A 16,831-nucleotide genomic window follows, 5' to 3' on the forward strand; every position below is an offset into this window, starting at 1 on the left:
CAAGCATTTAGCTCAGGTTCATTTTTGCGATGCCAGCGCACCAGATAAGCATCTAACCAATGTGTCAGCCTGACTTTTCAGCTGCTTTTAAGAAGGGGTCTTGTGTATGAGATGTCAGCGTTTCTGAAGTTATCTGGCTGGCTGTCCTGATGGTGGGTGACACGGGGAGGGAGCGCAGGGCTCTGGCATTCCTGGGCAACCCATACAGCCGGACTTCCAGAGAAAAGGCACCGCAGATGCTCTGGCAGCCCCTGAGCTGGAGTCTAAGGTAGTTTGGGGCATTTTTGTCACCGCAGCAAGCCATGGAAATGGCAGTTGTGAAATGACAGGAATTGCATTAATTTCAGTCAGCAGCTGCTGAGGATACTGGGAAAGCATATTTTGTTTTGGGAACATCATGTTTGGGTTTCCAAAACAAATTTTGAAGGATTTCTGTTCTATGAAAACTTTAAATGTTGGCTTACCTCCTGATTCAAGGTTTTTTTTTTTCTTGAAAACACAAAAAGCATATAATAAAAATTCAGAGTTCCAGCCAGCTCTATTTACGCTTCAGTTGGAAGATTATTTCTCTTTTTTCTACATGTTATTAGTAAAAAACTTTATTACATCTACGCTTTTTGCATTTGTATTTCTCTCATCACTGCAATGACTGTTAGAGTCCCAGCGTGCTGCTGAAATTTTCCTTTGCCTAATTCCGTTTCATTACTTCATTGCACAGCCTTCAAATAACCTAACTGCTTTTTTGTTTACACCCTTGACATCCACAAATGATGATAGTTTTCAGTCAGTCTGTAGCTAAGCTATACCTATTTGTCTCGTAGTCTTCTGATTACAGAGTAAATGTGCAGCTATGGAAAATACACATTCCCTAATGTATATTAGTAGAAGCAGATGGTGCAATCTGTTCGTCGATGGAATTCAGTTTCTAAAACTGATTTAATCTGGTTTGCATCAAATACCACTCCAGTACCGTCTGTCATGGAACATGTGCAAAGGGGGAAGTCCCATTTCAGGTTGTTTGTATTTCATTGCAATAAGGTGTTTATTTCACGTGTTACATGGGGTATCGCATACCAGACGCCTATTGTAAAGGCACATTGTTTCGATGCACAAGACTACGTTCTCCGTTATTTAGTATTTTCATATGTTATTATTTTTCATTACCTTTTTTGCATTACAAAGCTGTGTACTGCCAGTCCCTTTTGCAAACCTAGTTTTTATGCAGCCATTAATAGAATTTGCACTTGAGAAGAAATGATGGTGAATTATTTTCTTAATTTGTGAAGTGGAGAGGAATTTGAAATTAATTATAACAACGTTTTGCGTAAGTTGGCATTTTTCCCATTGTGAAAAGGAAGTTTCCTCTTTTCTGCAGATTGGAGGATTTTCCAAAATTATCAAGGCCAGAAAAGCTGTTTGTGTTCTGTTTCTGCTCAGCCAAATGCAGAAAATACAGTGTGTAGTGTCTGTCTTCTTCAGCTCAGACAGATCCTGTAACCTCGAAAGCAGGAACTACTTAGGCTGAAATGGTGAATTGCTATAGAAGTCTTGAGGCTCTATATAGCTGAAGAAACATGTTAGCAGAGACAGCTTTCTTCTCCACACTTACCACAAACACAAAATATTTGCAGCTCTAGATACAGATGTTGCAAGCAATAAAGATGGGAAGGTGACAGGTACTTTATATTCCATTTCCTTCTATGCTGAAGGATGTGGGAATCCTCCAAAATCTTGTGGAGTTAATAAAATTAAAGGGTGTGGTAGAGTAGAACAATTTGTCTGGAAAATATTGCAGAAATAACATGATACAAAAGCATCCATTTGGAAGAAACCTGTTAGGCTTCTTACCTTTCTGAGTAATTGCTTGACTGTTCTCTGCGTTTTGAGAATTAAATATTTGCTAGAGCTTTTTCTTTCTTTTAAGTGATTCTGTTTCCCAGTTCTTTTCTCTAGAGTGTCCTCAGCTCCTCTGGACTTAGGGCTAGAATTTAAAAAGCGATCTCCCACGCAATTTAACACCATCCACCAGCTCCAAAGCTGTCAAATGTCATGACTTTCACAAAAGATGGTTTGTTTCCCAGTTCCCCTAGAGATGCTTATAACTTTATTTTTGTACAAAGCCAGTAATTAATACACGAGAAAAATTAATACGCATACTTCAAGGTGATAGTATTGTGTAAAAAGAAAGGAACTTAATAGGAGACATATGAGTAGGGAAAATAAAAACTGCCTTTTTGTAAAGGAGTAAGTATATGTGATATACCATGAATGTTCCTAAAAATATACTGTGTATGCCACTGAAGAGAGGACAGATACCCAGCGGTTCACATCGTTCTGAGCTGACCTACATTGACTGCTGCGTATCCTCTGTAGACAGCAGTATGCGTATTGTTTAGTACAGAGTACTTCTCACATCGGTGTTCAACATTTTTAAAAAATTTACAGCTCCCAAAATCTCTAATCCCAAGGTAACTTTTTATAAAGTTACAAATTTATTAGCATTTCTAAGTGTGGTGGGTTGACCTTAGCTGGCTGCCAGACGCCCACCCAGCTGCTCTCTCTTCCCCTCCTCAGGAGGACGGCAGGAGAAGATAAGATGAAAAAACTCATGGCTTGAGATAAAGGCAGTTGTGTGAAAGAAAGCAAAGGTTGTGTGCAGAAGCAAAGCAAAACCAAAGGAGATTTATTCTCTGCTTCCTATCAGCAGGTGGTGTCCAGCCGCTTTGTGGGAAGCAAGACCCCAGTATGCGTAGCGGCTGCTTCGGAAGACATTAATAACAAATGTCCCCCCTCCCTCCCCTTTTCTCTTAGCTTTTATTGTTAAGCACAATGTCGTATGGTATGGAATATCACTTTGGTCAGCGGGGGCCAGCTGTCCTGGCTGTGACCCCTCCCAACCTCTTGCCCACCGGCCTTTGGGGGGTGTTGGAGAGACAGCCTTGGTGCTGTGCGGGTGCTGCTCAGCAGCATCCAACACATGGGTGGGTTATCCTCACCCTCCTAGCCACTATAGGGGCTGCTATGGGGAGAGTTAACCCCAGCCCAGCCAGACTCAGTACACTAAGATACGCTGTTGTACGCTGCCATTTGCGACGTATATGCACACCGATTAAAAATTGTAGAAGTTTTTGGAAAACCGTAGTCTTTTCTCAATAATAATAATTTCACGGTAGATTATATTTCATGTTTGGATTACTAATAAATTCAGTTCCGTGCAGGTTTATGACAAATCAGTGAAACTTGTGTGGAGCATTTCTTCTTGCATATATATTTTTTTTTTAATTGCAACCTTAGGTATAATTAAGAAAAACTATGCAGAGCAGGCTTTAAAATACAATGGTCCTGAAGCTTCTGTCAAGATTTTGCTTTTCTGTGGAGGACGTACTGAACCAAATAACACATGCATAGAATCTGCTTTCACACAGATCTTACGGACAAACCCAATTATCCAGCTTCCTATTAGGGAAGCTAGACAACGTTTGTGCTTCAGCCGTTAACTGGTTTTGGAATTTGTCATGCCAGACAAATCTATAATCAAATCTTTGGGGGTTTTTATTTAATAACGGAATAGGTATGGCTTCACAAAGTCTGGGTGAGTTTCTTTGTGTTCACAAATAACAGGAACCCTTCTGAAAATCTCTAATTAAGAGGAGAATACTAATGTAGCAGACCTCAGAAGTGCATGGAGCTAAGTTTATGTCTTAACAAATAAGCTCTCTAGGGAGTGTTCAAAAGACAATGTTCTGAGCTACCAAGCTTATGTTGTTTTTTTCTCCAAAACAAAAGCAAAGTTAGTTTTTAAATTATATTTTTAAAATGCAAAATGAAATCTTACGCTTTCTGGGCTCAGTTGCCTCAAAACCTAGCCGTGTCCTTGTTGTGCTTTGTGGTCATCGGTGTGTTTTTAAAAGAAAGATATTTTGAAATAACTTAGAGAATTGTTGGTTTAAAGTTGTAGCGGACCTCGAAGCTGAGTCTTGAACCACAGCCTCCAGACCCTGTAGGTATTTTCAAAATACTGAGTGAGAGCTCTTATCAGGGACTAAAGGTGATACACCTGTGCCTGCGATGAGCACCGTACGCCCCGGAGATGATGCACAGAAGCCAAACAAGGCTTCTTAAGAAAATAACAACCACATTTGCCCTCTGCAGCAGGACTTCAAAGACCAGACCTTGAGGAAGGTGACTCGAGCCGGGCTGAATGATGCAGGGCTGGTGTAAAACCATCCTTCACGCAGACTGGCGAGCAGGAGCAGAAGTTTGCGGCGGGTAGCTCCGCCGTGGCACTTCTCTCCCCATTGCCATCACCTCCCAGCCGCAGAGCATCCCGGCAGCTCCTGCCACTATTCCTGCTCGCCGGGCTCCCTCCACAAGGCTGGTTTCTGCCTCTGGCCGCGTACCCCCTCGTTCTGCTTGTGGGAGCCCGGTCCCCGCTCGAACGACGGCTGAGGGATGTCGTAGCAGCAATTTTCAAGTGGAGGTGGGCAGGTAGGTAAGGTATTGGGAGGTGCAGCTGGGGGAGCACTTGTTTTGCAAAGTAGGAGGAAGTAAAATGTAATGGAAGTATTCGAACAAATACAGCAGAGAGCAGGGCTGTACAATTGGCAGAGGAAATACAGTTGGCTGAAAGAATGATGATTGAACTTTAAAAAAATAATCTGTTTTCTGCTTTAACTGATACATCTTTCAGTCTGCTCTTCGGTTGCTGTGTTACGTTTCTTTTTTTTCTGCGGCTTGCAGGAGAAACTGCTAGGTTTTCCAGTTGGAGGATATAAGCAAGACTGCTTTTTCGCATGGACTAAGGAGAAAGACAGGTTTCTTTCCCTTCCTGTGTTTGCTCTGTTGTTTATAGTGTAGGGTTCCTAAGGTTGCTGAGCCTACACAGCTTTTCTTTTTAACTTAATGCTGGTTTTGTTTGGATTAACTCTGTGTTTTCAGAGTTTAGTTAAAAACAATTTGGTTCTCTTTGCTTGCAGGAAAGAGTGTTGGGTGGGTTAATCCAGCAGTTCAACGGTGAGCTAATTCAGCAGTTTAGTGCAAGCGTATGGTTAAGCTATTTAACAGTAGCTGAACTGTGCAAGATTACCTTTTAAGCTATCAACAGCAGTATAGTCATTAACACATAGGCATGTGCAACGCTTTCTCCCAGCAGTTTCATTTCAGTGCCCTTTGCAGCAGTCCTTGCCGGTTGTTTCCAAGTTTATTTTAACAGAAGGGAGGTGGATGTCCTCAAAAAGGCATTCCACTCTCTGGCATTTTAGGTCTGCAGGCGAAGGAAGGAGGAGGCAGAGAAAAACCTCGAGGATTGGAGCCGGCGAGGTTTTCTGGGGAAGCAATCCAAATGTTTCCCAGATTGCCACAAACTGTTAAATTGTTTACAGTAAATTTTAACTGGAAGATCCCCAATGGAGCCAGATGCCGTGGCTGTTTGCAGAGCTATCGGGGGAGTGGTGAGGTATCTGGGAAGTGGAGTTTTGGAGATGGGAGCACGTAGTCAGAGGCAGAGTGCTGGCAGCTGTAACTCCCTAAAGACATTTTGCAAGAGAAAGGGAGGAGAGGTTCAGACTGAGGAGAGTTAGCTGAGATGCTGCAGGGATTTTTTTTTTTTCATTTGAAGCCTTGTAGCCAACAGTCTGCCCTTTCTTTCCAGCTTCTCTTTAGCTGGGAGCAGTGTCATTGCAGAGTGCATTGACTGAGCTTGTAAATCATCCACCTTTTTACCAGTAATTCAAGACTTAGGCCTTTCAGGGTATGGTAAAGATACAGCTTTTCTGTCTTAACAGACTTCTTCCTAAAATTCTCCTTTCTTGTTCCCATTAGCAAAATGTTACACCATTTCTGAATCTGCAGGCACCGACAAGAAGTGTTTGACTTTGTGTTGCCTGGACTTACAAGTCCCCATTATTTACACCATTGGCACTGCAGATTAGTTTTGGCAGGAAAATGAAGAAGATGTGATTTTGAGACAAGTCTATTTATTTTACTTTTAGAATAATTAACAGTTGAGAATTTAAAATTTCTCTTCTAAATTGAAATAGTGTTTAACAAATAAATACATTTGTCATGGAGAAATTTGGGGACTGAGGAAGACGGGAGCAGAAAGGAAACTGCATCTTTGAAAATGGAAGTGGGAAAGGAGACTATCTTTAAAAACCTGATAAAAAGGCATAGACATACAGTGATTCGTCATCATTTTTGATCTTTTGAATCATGACAGGATGTTTTTGTATAAATGATGTAGTGTGGCAAAATTGAGATTATATAACTGGATACTTTTCAGTCAGTAGTGCGCAGGAGAAAAATGTAGATTATCATTTCATGATTATAATGGTCATTTCTGTCTTTAAAATATATAAATACCTGAAGGTAACTTCATTTTTAAAGATGGTTTGTCTTGGTTTTTACATTAGGATGTCAGATTTTTTTTCCCCTCTTATCTACTCAGGCATCCAATTATATTTTTGTGACTGATTGGTTTATGATATCAAAGAAAATATTCAAGTTGAAGTTTTTATTAAACAGGAAACAGTTTATAGCTGCAAGTTCCCGAGTACAGGTGCACACACTTTCAAGCATGTTGTTTATTTGTATTACTGGGAGAGTGGGGAACCCAGGGTAGTCAGGACAGACCTGAAATATAGAACCTGGTGGTCCCCAAAGCTTGGATAAGAGTAGGATTCCAAACTGCATAATTTTCAGGAAGGTGTACATGGCGTAACAGGGTGCAGAGCTGGGAACAGAGCTTGACTTTAAACACGTCTTATCCCAGGTTCCTGTTCAAAAATCTCAGGCACGGACATCATTTGTCACCTACATCAAAACTTGGAGGGTTTAACCTTTTCACCCGTGCTGTTGTTTTTAGCAGTCTGCATTTTGTCAACTGTGTTTCAAATACTTTATTTCTCGGTTGGTTTGTTGGTTTTGTGCGTTCACAATTTAAAATAAACTTCCCTTTTAGTAAGAGGCAAGAGATTTCCAAACATCTGGCTGCAAAGCAAGAAAAAGTCTTAAGCCTGCAACAGATAGATAAAGATAAGGTCCTATTAGATAGGATAAAACTATTCCTTACATTTTTGCCTGAAAAATAAGTACACTTCTTAATATGTTTTTGCACGTATTTAAGCTCACTTGTACATTTTCAAGAAGTCTGACCCCTCCCCAAACCCATGCAGTCTTTATTTTCTTTTCCAACTTACCTTCTAAACTATCTAGTAGCATAAAAAAGGAAGAAGTGATGTTGTATAGTTGTTTCCTAAAGGATCTGTTTTGACAGGAACAACTAAAATATGTATGCATGCATAGTTACAATTGTATGCGATCCTTTTGAAAGGAATACGTCTGGCTTTAATTCAGGAGGATAATCTTCACGTTAAAATTAAAGGGCTGGCCTTTTTCTATCCTGCTTAGATTGCTAATGAGTCACTTTTCCTAGATCTTCAGTCTTCGCCTTCTGTAGTATTAGTAATGGGCTTGTGAGATTCCCGGTGCTTCCCCCGAAGCGAGAAACTGCTTTCACTGGTTATTCATTCTTACCGATATTTAAGACGTGGACATCTGCGTGTGTTGTACAGACTGCTGTACAGACAGTGTCAAATGGTTAGCTCAGTGGTAGAGGTCTGTAGATCTCTGCGTGCATGTCTTAGCTGAACAAACCCAAAGGGAAACTAAGACTTTTTAATCTACTTTTTCCCCTTCCTTGTTGTTTTTCTGGAGTATGTCCACCAGATTCCTCCCTATCTGGCCGTTCCCGTTGTGTTGTGCTTCTCTTCCAGCCTCTGTGTCGCCTTTCCCTCTTTTTCCACGCGGGACTGATGCGCGTCATATACATCTGCATGGCTCTTCAGAGCTCTCTCCAAAATTTCACCTGCGTTCCCATTTCTTCTGGCATGCTGCCTAATTTCTTCTGCTCTGCATACCTTGTCACTCTGCCAGTCTTATGCCTCAGCTCATGCCTGTGCTCGAGGTACCCCACATGCTCCGGACAACACAAAAGGGCATCCAGATTTTACTTCACCCTAGTTTTAGACCTTTCTGTCACTGGAATAAGCCACAAGTATAAGCACCCTGGTATAAAAATGTACTGTGTCCTGCAGTTTTATCCGCTTAAAAGTTAAGATGAGGTGCCCCATATAGAGATACAGCACGTAATGGAGCGTGCATGGATGCACTTGCAGCCTGGCTTAGTCCTCGGAGAAGACTGTCCCCTCTAGCTATGCTTTTGTTTGTTCTTGAACTTGATCTGCTCGCTTGTGTTGGGATTTGTGTTGGGCTGAAAACTGGGCAGAACAGAGACGTTCCTGGTGTGTGTATTAATAAGAAAATGTTGAAAGTATGGTAGGAACCAGTAACAGAGGGTTTGTTTCCCCTCTGGGCACTAATTGATTGAATATGGTGACTGTAGGATGGAAAGGACTGCAAAATCCTGACATTTCAACAACTGCAGAGCTGCAGACTTCTCTGCTCTTCCAGAGTACATGAGTTCTAATAAGGAAATGTTCATTTCTTTGCACTAAGTGATAGGAGGAGAGGAAACAGCCTCAAGCTGCACCAGGGGAGGTTTAGATTGGATATTAGGAAAAATTTCTTCACCGAAAGAGTTATCAAGCATTGGCACAGGCTGCCCAGGGAAGTGGTTGAGTCACCATCCCAGGAGGTATTTAAAAGCCGTGTAGACGTGGTGCTTAGGGACATGGTGTAGTGGTGGACTTGGCAGTGCTAGCTTTACAGTTGGACTCGATGATCTTAAAGGTCTTTTCCAACCTAAAAGATTCTATGATAGACTGTGCAAGGCCTTTCCATCGATCCACAGCATGACAGCGGTGGAAGGGCCTTTTCACCTGGCAGGAGGGCGATGCTGGGTTGGCCCAAGTCCTCCTGGAAGGGCGAGGAGGGTGCAGATGCTTCACAAGGGCGACTGGGCATCTGCGCCCTTAAGGGTACCTGATCAAGGACCCTTTTCGGTGCAAAAAGGGGTGTTGAGTAAAGGGGGGAAACAACAAACAAAACTTACAGAGACACAAACCTGGACAGACAAGCCTGACGGGGGCAAAGACAAGAAACAAACTTCGTCAGCCACACTAATGGATGGGCTACTTATAACCTCACTTAACAGTCACATTGCATAGAAAATATCTCTGAGTTATGATGCCTTTTTAAGCTTTGTCTCAGATAACTTCCAGAACACTTCCACCCTGTCCCCAGTATGGACCAGGCACTGCCAGAGCCTGACTTCATCAGCATCAGGACACTTCTGGAGGAAGTATCCATAGACACATGTGAGCTTGATTAAAAATATCCGTGATGTCAAGCAGATCTTACAATATTCTTCATGCTTATTGCATTAGGGCATCACTTAAAGTGTTTAAAGTTGGGCATTTAATAATAGAGAAGTTATTCAATTATATCACTCCTTGAATGCTGAAGTCCGTCTTATTTTATCTTTACATTATTTATCCTCACAACCTCGGCCCAGAAGGTTTTTAATCATTTGCAATACTAAACTCAGAGAGGAAAAATGGGAACTTAGTGGTTTTAATCAATTACTCCCATTTTATCAAACCAGAAAATAAAATGCATAAGAAATTGTTACTTATTGTAGAATTACCATTCATATCATCTCGTGTTCTGTACTGGAGAAAGATATGTAGAATTGGAGTCTTCAGTTATGACTGTGGTGCCTGTCTCAATATTAGACATGAAATTATCTTATATGAATCATTGCTAAGCCTTCAACATATATAGTTGAAGATGTCAACTTCAGAAAAGCCTAATAGGTTTCCTGAACATAATAATTGCAGCACTTTTCTTGAAATGCCAGGATTCCAGGACTTAAAATTGGTTATAAATCATATTCTGTATTAATAATCTGAAACATTTCATTAGTTAATGCTGGCAGATGCACTTCTTAATGCCATTTCCATTCAGCTTATCCTCTTCTCTGTCTGCCTGTCTAGTCTTTTTAAATGGGGACGGACTCACTTTGCTTTGACTGGGTGTGTGTGCTGGAATAACACTCAACGTCTGAAGGAGAACGGTAGATTCGATTCATCTGTGCAACAGGCTGCAGTCATCCACCTCCATTTAACGTGAGACAGTAGAACTTCTTACAACGAAACACAACACGCTGAATTTGCATGTTGGTAGTTCTTATCTTTCAGATTATATGACAGATTGTTTTGTGTAGCAACAGATTGCCATCATTATTTTAGATAATGTGTATTTTTACCGATGTGGTCATTCTGGTAATTTCCTATGTTGTTTGTGGTTGGGCACATTTCTTTTATTAGCTTGTTTTGGATGAGATTTTGCAGAATGTACCTACCTCTGTCATGTTTGGGATGCTTAGCAAAATAGGGAAGCAAAGAAAAACCTTTGTTGCCCATATCAAGTATTGTGAAACTTCATGTAATGCAGCTGCCTGTGTCTGGTTCAAGTACAGAATAACTGAGTAAAGGACTAAAAGAACATTAGTCCTTGGCTTTCACTCTCCTGGGACCAGGCTGGGAACTTCTCAAGGAGTCAAAAAAAGCTGCAAAACTGTGCAGAGCTGGAGAATTTGTGTTTCTTCCCTTCCAAAGATTTGGGCAGTGGGCCTGCTCTTTTCCAGTGCATCTCTGCTGGGTGATATTGCAGAGAGAGAAGCAAACCAACTTTTCATCTTTTGCAACAGTAAGGTTGGCTCCCTACTTACCAGTGCCCTGTGTAAATACAGCCAAGCACAAAAAGGTATTGAAACTTTTCAGTCCTGGCTGTACAATAATTTCAGTAGAAATGTGAAGAATTCAAGCCTTAGCAACGTTTCTGATTAATACCTGCTTCTAATCTTTGAAACATTTGTTTTGTGGCAGAAGATTAATCACAGGAAATCATCTATTCTAAAGATCTTTGGTTTATTTTTTATTGCTGGAAGATACATATATTTAAAAACCAATGAGCATCTCCTCCTAGGAATGTACATATTGCCTTCATCTGTCTCCCTTTATGTGCCTGCTGCACGTTGACAAGTCCTATAGAATTATTTCCAGCCTGTTCAAATAGTTTTTCCCCTTATTCAACTGTAGGCACAATGACAAATCAGAGTTGCAGTATAAAATGTATTTTGCTGGGAAATGACCGTGGTGAATTCGATGCTGTGCTGGTTACTTGCTGTATTTCAAGGCGGAAGAGCTATATTTGATCTTGGGGGTGGAAGAGAAAACCACAGTGTGCAGGCTGGTGGCTGCTCGGTCGCTAATGTATTGGCAGTTTGGGGGAAAAAAATCTGCATTCTCTTTATTTTTTTAGGCCAGATATTAGCATGAATTATGGCGCTAGCTATTTCAACAAGAGTCAAGCGGAAGATTTAACTCCTTGGAGAGTTGTGTGTAGTTCTGAGCCATAACTAAGGCTTTTAGCAGTCATGCTCGGGCAAATCATAATAAAGAGTAATAGGTAGAAAGCCACTGCTCCTTTAAATCAGTGTCACCAGTGACTCAGAATATCTATTGATTTTTTTTTTCTTTATTCCTACCAACAGTTTCAATTAAGATTCAGCAGATACACTGTGAGAGAACCCTGTAGAAAATGCTTCATAATATTTTGGTTTAATACTGCTTTTAAAATTCTGTTTAAGAAATGAGCATTTAAAAGTAATTATATCTGTAACACGTTACAACATCGATCTAAAAGGCTAGTATAATGCCCAGTTCATAGCTTTAGTTATAAATTTTTGAGTGTATAATTACTAGAATGTATAAATATATATTTCATCAACTTTTTTCAAACAACAGCTATACAAATTTAAGAAGTCAATTATATTCACCCAGACATAGTGCTTTCTGAATACAAGAGAGTTACAGCATGGTTTTGAAAAAAAAAAACAAAAACAAACCACTATATTTTCCCTGCAAATAGTGTCTGTACCAACAAATCATCTGGACAAAATGGTTACAGGCTATTTGTCTTTACCCTTTGTAATGCACTAAGCAAATTTCAGTGCTTCATCCACACATGAACCATTTGCTAATCTGGGGTTTATAGTACGTTTCTCAGGCCCTTTACCTGTATTTGTGCATTTTGGGCAGGCTAACTCCAGATGTGCAGCAGCTGTTGTTCCACATAGGAGTGTGTGACCATATTCCGCATGGAAGCCCAGTGGAAGGAAAGCAACCTGAGGCTCTGTCATTCTCCAGGAGATCTTGAAAGCTGCAGAAAAAGAAATGAGAAGGGCAGCCGTTAGGGAGAAGAGCAAGACGCATGTGTAGAATAAATGCATATTAATAAAAAGGTTTGCCTCCTGAGTCACCGTGCTTCCCATTTAGATTTCCATATTGGCATGTGGCAACTGCTGTAATTGCTTGCATTAAAAAGTAATACCAGGAATGTAATATATTTTTAGTTCTCACTACAGCAATATATCAACTAAAAACAGAAAAAAAAAAGTTAACATTGTACTGTGAGCCAGTTTTCTAAAGACCATCTGAGATCTGTGGGTCATAATTTGGAAACCTTTGGCAAGAAATCTTAAAGTACAGTGTGGATATCTCTGAAATTTCTTTCAGAGACACATACATTTGTAGCTGATACATTTGTTAGTTGATACATGTAGATCTTTCTGAAGTCTTCTGCCATTTCCCAAACAAGATTGTCCATTTCCATTTTCACTTGGTAGGCTTCCATCCCGTTTCCTAAGCAGGCAGGAAGTTTTTCTTTGCTTTCAAGATTGTGCGCTGGGGAACTTCACTGGTTAAACGTAACTTCACTGCCATCAACCTTTGGAAGCCTCTGAGAAGTGCGTTAGCTCTGCTACACATCTGGTTTTCTACTGGTTTGGAAATTAGCAGGTTAAAATAAAAAAGCTGAAATGCATATCCTGCATGGCAAGTGAAAAATGTTAAGAAATAAATTGCTGGTGTTCTCCTAGGCGAAGAAGGATTAATTTATAGGAGCTGCACTGAAATGGGGGTTGAAATTTCCTGTATTGTAATTTTAAAATGCCAGAACAGGAGGAGACCTTCAACATTGAGTGGTGTCCAAAGTTCATGGCAGGCTCGAGGCTAAAGAGCTCTCAATTGTTTGCAGGCTTAAATATCTAATTTATTAAAAAGCTGGAGGGGTTTTGACATCACCATTCTAAAGCTTTTCCTTCTGAGGACAGTCTGAGCTGTTCAGTCCATATTTTCAGTGTTCTGGCATTTCATCGTCGAAGGGCTAATGTTCTTTGGCTGTTTTCCTGAAGAAATGGAGGATATTGTAAATTTACGTTGTCAAGAGTAATGAATGTAAAGCCCCATGCAAGGAGGATTTAGTCATGGAGAAATGCCACCATTGAAAGCCCGGCGCTCCCTGAAAATGTGAGACTCTCTGATGTATTTTAATATTGTTAGGAACCTTGTCAATCACTTACCTGTGCTGCAGCTATAATGAGAAGGACTCTGGAACAACATCACAAATCACATAACTAAATCTGGTCCTCGTGAAGGTGGTGCGGTGGCCTTGGAGGGGAGAGGGGAGACAAGAATTCCCAGTTCATCTCCAGGAGCCCCCGTCTCATGAACAGGAGCAATGTCAGTAAACAGGTTGAGCAGGAAATCTCCTTCACAGAAAGGAAAAATGTGAGAGGGGAGAAATGAGGTGAAAAATAGCTACAACAGGAGAGCGGGAGGACTGGAAAACTCCCTAGGTCAAAACAATAGGAAAAATGGTGAAGAACAGCAAAAAAAAGATTTTAAAAAAAAATTAAAGCCAAACTACTTAAAACTAAAAAAAGTCATTGGGACCAAAAAGAAAAAAAATGAAGCAATGAAGATGTGGAGAAAAAGACAGGTTTGGAGAAAAGATACTGATTTAGCTTTAGCCTCTGCCTTTTTGTGCAACATGAGTTTAGAAGACCTCTGGTAACCAGATCAAAAAAATCTTTAGAATCATTTAATTAGATTGAAGGCCAAAAGATAAACTCTTGTGATAAAAACTTCTACCTTTATTTGCCAGAACAGGGGTAAAAAGTGTTCACTGCTCGTTTACCTTCCAATTGATTTTCCTTCAAGCTAAGAAAAAATGTACTACATTTGGACAGAAGGCGGCATTGATGTACCTTCTCCTGATTTAGAAATGTAGAATACAAGGCAAAGGTCACTTAAGGGTAATTATAAAACTGTCAAACAAATGACAAGTCTACAAAGATTCAAGAGGAAGCAAGTTTATACCTATGTATGAGACAAAACTGATGGCAACTACTATCCAGCAATACTAGCTATGAAGGATGATTGCCTTTATTTCCAGTTGCTAGAGCTAGAGAATTTATTTCTTAATTTAATGCTTACTTCAAATGTAATTTATTTGGTTGTTCAGGTGTCAAATCAGAAGCGTGCTGAATTTAAGTTTAGGGGTTTGGTTGTATGCTATGTTTTTATGAAAAGAAATCAGCGATCTTAAACACAGCGTTCTTTAAAATACTGTCTGTTTTATCACGTTGGTGTTCTACATTAGTAAACGTAGTTATTATTTGCATTAATGTCACCATATTAATTTTCTTTGGAAAGAAGCATACATTTATTGGTCTAAAAGTCTTGTGTTTAGTGAAAACTGACTCCTCTACCTGTAAGATACGCCTTTGGAAACAAAATAACTTCACTGATGATAAAATACTAATTTTATGTGCCATAAAACTGTTTTCTCTGAAGGGACATTGTCCTGCACCTTTCTAAAGCTTCGTTTCTTGCATCTTCATTTCAAGTACTAATTCTTGAGTGCTAAACCTGAAGTAAATGGAGCACTCCTTCTACACCATCATATATAAGCTTTAAATTACGTAGGGATGAGCTTGACAGAATGTGTTCAACCTCTGACCTTCTCAGAGTCTCTCCCGAAGAGGAGTGAAGGTCGCCTATTGTTAACTGTATGATTGAGACTTGATTGTACATGGGTTTGAACCTGGGTGGATTTCTCTGTCTTCACGTTTTTAAAAGTGCTTGTAAAACAATTATTTGTGCTCTGTTACTGTGCTGTAATGGCAAAAGAAAGGTCATGGAAATTTTTATTTTTGCATTAAAATATCTAAGAGAAGGTCGTGGAGTCTGATCTTTGCTGTGCTCTGGGAGTCAGCGGAGGTGGATCAAAAGCTTTTTCAGCCCTCAGCTGAGTAAGCTGGGAGATTCTGGGTTCATTTGGGTTGGGTTTGATCTTTTTGAAGAGCAGGGGCTTTTCTTCCACATGAGTGTCAGGCTTTTTGAATAAAATTTGTGTTCAGACGTGGGTTTTAGTATCTTCCCTTCACATTTGCTTGGTTTTCAGTATTTCGGTATCTTCTGTAGCATATAGTGTCCTCACTGTCCTCGAGCAAAAATAGAGTAGGAGAAACTTAATTCACAAGAGTGCATCTGGTTTGCCTTATGATTTATGATTTGCTTGCAGCTGACCTTTGAAAAGGGCTGGTTCATACTTGCAGATTTTTAGAATTCATTTTGAGCGTGTGGTTGTCTGAAATTTTTATTAATTCTCTTTTTCTTCTCTTTTGCAGATTACAGATAGAAGAATCTTCTAAACCTGTAAGGCTATCACAGCAGCTGGACAAAGCCGTAACCACGAACTATAAACCAGTGGCTAATCATCAATATAATGTAAGTAGCTTTCAGTATTTTCCCTTCTTCTCCTCTTCAGGAGGAGCCTGGCTCAGGACTCCAGAATCGCTCTGCTGCTGTCATGCAGCTCTTTCCCTTGCAGTTGGCCACTGTCTTTGGAAACGCTCCATGTTATCTGGTTTCTCCCTGATTTTGTCTTCTGTCTTAAGACCAATATCACCCTTGGGGCTAAGGTCTGCCAATTCTAACTCCCTCGTGTTACCTGACGGAGGGCAGACCGCATTTACCCAAGCCTTTTCTAGTGGCTTTATTACATTCTTCCTCTAGTCTTTTTTTTGAAATGTAATTTTGAAGTTTGGGGATAAAAGGCAGTTCTGGCTTTGTGCTATGAGATGTGGAAGCACTCCTTTGAGCCAAATAAAATATCATATGGAGGTGGGTAAAGACTTGAAAAGAATTATTAGTTTCCAGCCCTTTGCAGGAACTGACAAGTAGAAAAGAATAACAGCTGATAATTTTTCACAGTTTCATACCTTCATAGTATGTGTTATTTGCATCATTGGCTTTGTCAATATTACACCCACACTGCTGTTCCAGATCAGTTGATGTACATACAAACTATAATGTCCTTTTTCTTAAAGATCCTCTTTGAGTAATTTGTATGTATGCATATATAATAACTGTTACTGTTGAATGTGAGAAATGTTAAGTCATACTGAAAATGAGTCACTGTGTTAGTCATTTAAACTTTTACACTTTTTATTAAGATTTTATTTACATAAAACAAATGACAATATACTGGATGATATTTAAGCATTATTCTGAAAGGCAGTCTATTTCCACAGAACCAAAAATAATCGTTTCTCTCTCATGGGACTGTTTTGTAGTAGTTACTGTTCAAAGTCTGATCTATACATAGATGATCATACCAATATAACTATTTCAGCTAAGGGAATGACATTTAACCAAAATAGTCACACTGGTATATCCTGCTATGCAAATGCAATTTTATATGAGTATATTGTTTTATGATGCTACTGTTATTCTCCTTTAATTCTGGAATAAGCTATGGTGATGTACAGCTTCTCTTTTTAGCGGGATCCTGTGCCATTTCCCTGACCCTAGCATAATTACAACAGTATGACTTCAGCCTGGAGACAATCTTTGAATCTTTATTCCAGTTGCAAACTGCTGTCACTGTATCATTATAGAAATTTAAGTCTTGTGTGAGATTCAGGGGGTATAACCAGGAGGTAACCAGGCTTCTTAAAAGT

The 16,831-nt window shown here is 39.9% G+C and overlaps 1 protein-coding gene across 2 annotated transcripts in view; it reads left to right on the forward strand.

The window, feature by feature from the left end:
- GTF2F2 (general transcription factor IIF subunit 2) overlaps positions 1-16,831 on the forward strand; it is a 90,916-nt gene that overhangs the window by 62,153 nt on the left and 11,932 nt on the right. For both annotated transcript variants that reach the window (XM_052786092.1, XM_052786091.1), the window contains one exon: positions 15,497-15,596. In XM_052786092.1, the coding sequence (XP_052642052.1) occupies positions 15,497-15,596 (100 nt within the window). The remainder of the gene's footprint in view (positions 1-15,496; positions 15,597-16,831) is intronic.

The sequence above is a fragment of the Harpia harpyja genome, chromosome 4, assembly GCF_026419915.1.
Source record: "Harpia harpyja isolate bHarHar1 chromosome 4, bHarHar1 primary haplotype, whole genome shotgun sequence".
Lineage (NCBI taxonomy): Eukaryota > Metazoa > Chordata > Aves > Accipitriformes > Accipitridae > Harpia > Harpia harpyja.